This window comes from Octopus bimaculoides, chromosome 2, assembly GCF_001194135.2.
Source record: "Octopus bimaculoides isolate UCB-OBI-ISO-001 chromosome 2, ASM119413v2, whole genome shotgun sequence".
NCBI lineage: Eukaryota > Metazoa > Mollusca > Cephalopoda > Octopoda > Octopodidae > Octopus > Octopus bimaculoides.
In genome coordinates this window covers 68,600,632-68,607,490 of record NC_068982.1, presented here as the reverse complement: position 1 = coordinate 68,607,490, position 6,859 = coordinate 68,600,632, and the positions used below count along the sequence as shown (strand labels likewise).

The window sequence follows — 6,859 nt, the reverse complement described above, 5'->3', positions numbered from 1 at the left end:
GATGATGATTAAAGATGGAAAAAAAACCCCTTCCCATTTAGGATTGTCCCTGGTTCTCATTATCATCATCGTTTAACATCCCCTTTCCATGCTAGCATGGGTTGGACGATTTGACTGAGGACTGGTGAAACCAGATGGTTACACCAGGCTCCAATCTGATTTGGCAGAATTTCTACAGCTGGATGCCCTTCCTAACGCCAACCACTCAGAGTGTGTAGTGGGTGCTTTTACGTGCCACCGGCACAAAGGCCAGTCAGGGGGTACTGGCAACGGCCACGCTTGAAATGGTGTATTTTATGTGCCACCTGCACAGGAGCCAGTCCAGCAGGGCTGGCATATGATATAAATTTCCCCTTTGAAAGGGATGTATATTAAATCTTGCATCAAAATATTCCAAATACCAGCTTAATAAGGGCAAAGTTATTTTGATAAACTCTTCACTATTTTCAAAATGAAGTGAAACAAAACTGCCTATTTCAACAGAAATAGGGTTAATAAAAGAGTTAAAAATTTTATGGACTGTGGCTAATATTGTGTTTTTAAGGAAAATATTTTTGCTTCTTTTTCTATAGAATTACTGGATTATTTTTTTGATTGGACTTTAACAATATTTTTAGAAAGCTATTTAAGAAAAATCTTTTTGGTGAACATAAAATTTTTATTTCTTTTTTAGTTTTTTAACATTTTATTTTTGTGATAAGAAAATACAGCTCTTTCATTTAAACATTTCGTTTTAATCTTTCTTATTTAGGTTACTGAGCCTCAAACCATTGAAGAAAAAATGGAGTTAGTTTGCAGACTTCATCCTGAATATCAATGTATCTTGAAAAGTCATGAACAGTTGAAATCTGATGGAGAAAGGTGATTTTTTTTTTCTATAACTTTGTATTTAAAATTGCAGGTGTGGTATAGTATTGTGCCAACTTCAGCATTCTATCTTCATCAGAAGAAGAGATTGGTCAAATAGACAAACTTGCTATCTTCAATTTGGTTTCTGTGCTTATCCTTACTATTTGTCATGAATGTTGGATAATGACTGATAAAGTACAATCAGGAAGTCAACAGAATGAAATGGGGTTCCTGTGAAGAATTTCTGGAGTGATGTTATTCAACAGAGTGCATATCTTGGAGATCATGGAGTCTTTCCAGATACTGCTACTATTTCTCTGCATTGAGTGATCACAACTTTGGCACTATGGGCATGTGATTAAAATGTTGCAGGAAAGAATCCCAAAATGGATTCTTCAAGGCAAGCCCACTAGCAGAAGATCATCAAGAGGTAGACCAAAAACGAGTTGGTTGGATAACATTCACAGTCCTAGCTGGTTATGCTTGTGAATTCAGCAGGAAATTTATAATGACAATAGAATCATATGGAGAGGGTGCCCAAGGACTCTACCTTCATGACCTCCCAAAAAGCTGTGCAGTAAAAATGGGTGGATGGATATTAGATATTGTTTGTTTTTGTCTGTAGTATGAAATCATTTCATGGTTCAGATTTCTGTATGTACTTTTGATCAAGTGTGTGTATGTGCCTGTGCATGTGTGTCTGCATGTTTGTGCTTGAGTGTGAACATGTCTTTGGATGTAATTGTATATGCATTTGTGTGTGCAAAACAGGTGACCAAAACATTGTAATCTTTTAATCAGCAAATACTTCAATATCAAACAGTTTAAGAAAGCCTTTCTGGCTGTGTTTTCCAAGGTAGATTCATAGTTATTTTGATTAACCCTTTATTTTTCAGATTATTCTGTCAACAGCACTTATTTATTCACATTGTTTTGAATTAATCATGCATCTTCTTGCAGCTTTGAGATTTTCATGATGTGATAGCTTATTTTTAGAAGGACATGTAGGGTAGGTGTGAGAGGTTGCATCTGGCTGGTTTGAACATAACACAGAATACTTAGGCTGGATATGGCTAGTTTGACTGCTAAAGGGTTAAGGATGTAATTCTTCATTCATATAGAAAAGCAAACACTAATTGTAGCAGTGTTTGCATACTCATTGTCATTTAAAGTGCAACATACACGCTTAAATTGAAAAACCAAATATTTCTTCAAAAATATTTACAAAATTTAATGTACAATTCTGTTTAATCTTAGGAATATTTATTATTTTTTAGACTTATGAAACAGTTTAAAGATCCAGAGCTTCTCTATGGTTTCAGAAATGTTTTAGAAGAAAGGGAAAAGACAAGTTCAGTACGTTTTGAAGTTTTCAGTATGCTTTTTCATTCATCTTCCCAAACGGTATTTATTTATTAATAACCTTTCACACCACTATGTTTTAATGTACCCACCCAATGCAAACTGTACATGTAATGGAGTTCATTCCAACACATTTCTTGTACACTGCACATGCACACTTCATTGTTCTTTGCACCTCACCACATGCCTCAGAACTTGCAGTCATCATCATTATTTTTCTAATATTCATCGTCATACCTTTTACCTGCAGTTTTTTTTGCTTATGATATAATCGAATATATTTTATTTTTAATTGTAGAAAGAAGATATAAAGAAGCAACTTTTGGCTGATTTCAAAATTTGTAAGCAAAGAACTGACAAGAAAATGAAGCAGAAAAAAATTGAATACTTTAATGACTTGACTTCAGCCTACACAGTAAGTTGGACATGTTATAAACTCTTATCAAGTTTTGATACATTGAAGCAAATAAAATACCGTTCTTAAGAATATGCTATTTTAATAGGATTTGAACATGTGGCTGTGAGGTTAACAAGCTTGCTTAGCAACCACTTGGTTTTGGGCTCAGTCCTACTGGGCAGCACCTTGAACAAGTTCTACTGTAACCCCAAACCAACTAATGCTGTGTGAGTGAATTTTGTTGGTAGAGAGAGAAACTGTGTGTAAGCATGATGTCTACAAATGTGTGTGCGTGTTTCTTTGTGTTTGTTCCTTCTCCGTCCTGTGTGACAACTGATGTTGGCTTGTTTACATCCCTGTAACTCAGCAGTTCCTCTAAAACCCTTGCAGACCAATGACTGAAGCGAGTAAAAGGTGAATGGTAAATTTAGTCAGTCGAGTAAGGGCAGTGCCTATGATGTTTAAAGAATCTTCTACACTGGTATTTGGAGGAAAGGAAGTTACCCTCAAACAAAGTACATTTTGAATGCTCGCAATAAAGTGTACTCTGCTAAAGGCAACTGAGGCTGGATCATGATAGTAAACATGATTACTATCCAAAAACGGAAATGGTCCCTCTGACTGGCTTTCATACAGTCAACCAAGTTTTACTCATAATTCTTTGGTCATCCCAAGATTATGATAGAAGATGCGTACTCAAAGTACCATGCAGTGGGATCAAGTAATTGAAGAAAATTGAACTGAATATAATCTGTTGTATGTGAAATGTTAATTGATGAGAAAGTGCTAGACTGTTAAAGGTACTTAAATACAGGAAGATATGTGATGATAATGAAGTGGGGGGTAGAATGTACCATGAGCTGATGGTAAGACATACGTTTGGTAGAATGCAGTAGAGAGTGTCTCATCTTTGACTCATCGTGTAACAACTTTGGATGTGTTTCGATCTTGTTACATCTCATCAGCTAAGCATTGTATGACTTACTGCAGATTTAAGTTGACTTGAGAAATATATAGGATTTTTTACAAATGAATATCAAATGACATAATTTAAAAGAATGATTGTAAGGGGTGGGATACCTGCTGCTTGAAAACTAATTAGTAGTGTGGGCACTAATAGATTTAGTCTAGTGAACCAAAGAATTTTAATTAAAATTAAACCCATAGTGTGAAGAATGAGTCGTTATCTTAATGGTTAACTCTAGTTAAGAAAGGATTATTGATTATTTATTCCTTATTTTCTCTTCCCTCAGGATAAATTGAAACAGATGGAAAAAGCTAATTCTCAAATAGTGGACATTACTTCAAAATTGGACCAACAAATAGATAGTTTGGATAATGGTATAAACATTTATTTTTCAAAAGAATTTTTTTCATTGAAATCCTTATAAAAAATTACACTATGCTAAATAATATTTTTTTTTTCTCTCAAGCCTCATAAAACCAGTTACCTGGGTTTCCATGTGATTGAGATCCCAACATTTTCCCTGAATGGGACACTGGTCTGTTGCAGAGTTCAAAGTCAGCAATTTTGAGGAGAAGGTGCAAGTTAATGGCATCAACCTCACTACTTAACTGGTATTTTATTTTATTAGTCTTGAAGGAATGAAAGGCTAAGTTGACCCTGGCAAGATTTGAACTCAGAGTGTAAAGAACTAGAAGAAATGCCGCTATGCATTTTATCTGATGTGCTAATGATTCTGCCAGCTTGCTGCCTTATGCTAAAGAAAGAATTATAGAAAAAATGGAAAACATGTTAAGCAGGGCTTTGAGTTTACATTTTATCTCAGTTTATTGTTGCAACCGAAGATAATTTGCCATAGTATTGCATTTGGTATGTGCTCTATACACACCTAGAACCAATAATGGCTTTGTGAATAATTGTATATCATGAAAATGTTACCTAACATTTGAAGAAAATAGTATAAAAGGAAATTGCTATTATCATATTTGATGGCATAAAAGACACGGGCATATTACATGCAGCATATATTCAGGTGAATATTTTTTAGTGCATTAAAGCATGTAATATAAGTTCAACATTGCATATAAGACTTGGAGAGATTTTTGCAAGATTTTTTTAGGAAAAAAAAAAAGTGCTTCTGATATATCATCAGCTATTAGATATTAAGATGTCGAAATTAAAAGTTGAATAAAATTGTATTAATACATTATCATATTTTGAAGATCTTTTTCTGCTTTTGCTCTCTTAAAGTATTGAAAGATTTTGAGGAAAAAATTGAACTGTTGAATTCTAAAAGTGAATATTCTGAAGCTCAAATAAAATGTTACAAGGAAGGTAGAAAATATCTGGACGGTAAGTAATGTAATAGAAATGATTTCTTTTGCAAAGTGAGGTGTGTTACATTGTGAGTGTAATCAGTATAATTCTCTGGAAACTTTAATGACTAGTATTGCACAATCATTGCTAAATTTACATCTCAAACACTAGGCTTCCGCTTCAGGACTCCTCTTCCTGAATAATTGAAGACTTTCTACGAAACCATTCCAATTTTTTTAACTGTTTTTACATGACTTAGTGAGGCCAAGGTTATGACAGCCTTTCTATTCCTAGTAACATGATGAAATGCACCTGATACACTTTTGTAAAGAGGTTGGAGACAGGAAAGGTATCTAGTTGTAGAAACCATGCCTAGGTGAAATATATGGGAGACAATGTATGAGGACAAGGGCTCCCAATAAAAAAAGAACCATGGAGACCCACTGTGAAAAGCATGTTAAAATGATGATGATAAGTCAAAGAAGGGCAGCAGTGTTCAAGGGCACTAAAACTGATGAGAAGTTATTCCTCAGAACAGAGACCTTGCCTAAATTACTGTAAAAGAATACTCTATTAGCACTTAGAGGGCTAGGTGTTTGTATTAGAATATGTGTTGTTACATCATCATCATTTAACGTCCGATTTCCATGCTGGCATGGGTTGGACGGTTTGACTGAAAACTGATAAGCCAGTGGGGCTGCACCAGGTTCCAATCTGATTTGGCAAGGTTTCTATGGCTGGATGCCCTTCCTAACACCAACCACTCTGAGAGTGTAGTGGGTGTCTTTTACATGCCACTGGTATGGGTGCCAATGACATGACATTGGCATCAAGCGCATCTACTACCCAAATATTTGGGAAGGTGTTGTTACAAGAACATAAGCATAGTGGATTGGATTAAAATAGTTTTTTGGCTTATTGTAGATTCATTTGTCAGTGCACCAGACACATTTCCAATTGTTAATTCTGTTATGTAAATTACTGATGTACAAGCAGTGTTTACTTTTCATGCTAAAATGCAAATATAAGCAAGCGTGCACGCACGTTCACAAACAGGCTTCTTTTAGCTTCCATCTTCTAAATCCACATAGGTTTTGTGTTGTCCTTAGCTGTTGTGGAAGGTGCCCAAGGTGCTCTACAGTGGGATTGAACCTAAAACCATATGGTTGCTAAGTAAGCCTCAAACACACAGCCATGCCTAGTGTGTGAGTGAAAGTTGTCGTTTCTATTTCTTACATGAAATTGAGCAATATATGATGTTGATGTGTTTACACTCCTCGTGAACATTATGCCTCATAAGTCAGTGCTCTCAAAATAGTGTATTAAGAAAACATAACAGAAAATGCACTTATAGTACACACATATTTGCTGATATTTCTGTGATATATAGTTGATTAATAATCTATTTTATGGCTTTTTTACTTTTGTAGAAGCTGAATCCATAAAAAAAGCGGAAGACATACTTTCTTTGTAAGTATCTATTTTGGATGGTGAAGATAAATTTTTTCAGAGATTGTGTTACAAAAAAGTTTATTGATAATAAGGATATACTAAATATAATGTCAAGTTGAGTGTATTGTCTTATAAATAGTAATTCAAAAGAACAAATATAATCGCATAAACTTTGTTCTAGTACATTGCATATGTCATGCTTTTATCTAGGCTGGGACCATGCCACACACATCCCATCACATGCAATGTTTATTTCCTGTTGGTGTTATCAGTCTGGGTATGTTATATCTGGTTTATTGTCCAGCCTGTCTTAACCCTTTGGTTACTATATTTCTGACCAAAATACACCCCTCATGAGTTTCAATTAAATTCTAAAATAATCATGAATTTAGATTAGTCTCATTAAACACCTGTAACTTTTTTATTTATCAACATATTGTGATATTTGGAACATAATTAAAGAAAGGGTTCTTAATCAATTCTATTGCATAATTTTTGTCTAAAAGTTCTCCTTACGT

General features: G+C 34.6%; 1 protein-coding gene across 1 annotated transcript in view; it reads left to right on the top strand.

The window, feature by feature from the left end:
• LOC106879520 (uncharacterized) overlaps window positions 1-6,859 on the top strand; it is a 50,055-nt gene that overhangs the window by 24,999 nt on the left and 18,197 nt on the right. Inside the window, exons 14-19 of the mRNA XM_014929142.2 lie at window positions 752-861; window positions 2,127-2,205; window positions 2,510-2,626; window positions 3,862-3,949; window positions 4,824-4,925; window positions 6,320-6,359. Of these exons, the coding sequence (XP_014784628.1) occupies window positions 752-861; window positions 2,127-2,205; window positions 2,510-2,626; window positions 3,862-3,949; window positions 4,824-4,925; window positions 6,320-6,359 (536 nt within the window). The remainder of the gene's footprint in view (window positions 1-751; window positions 862-2,126; window positions 2,206-2,509; window positions 2,627-3,861; window positions 3,950-4,823; window positions 4,926-6,319; window positions 6,360-6,859) is intronic.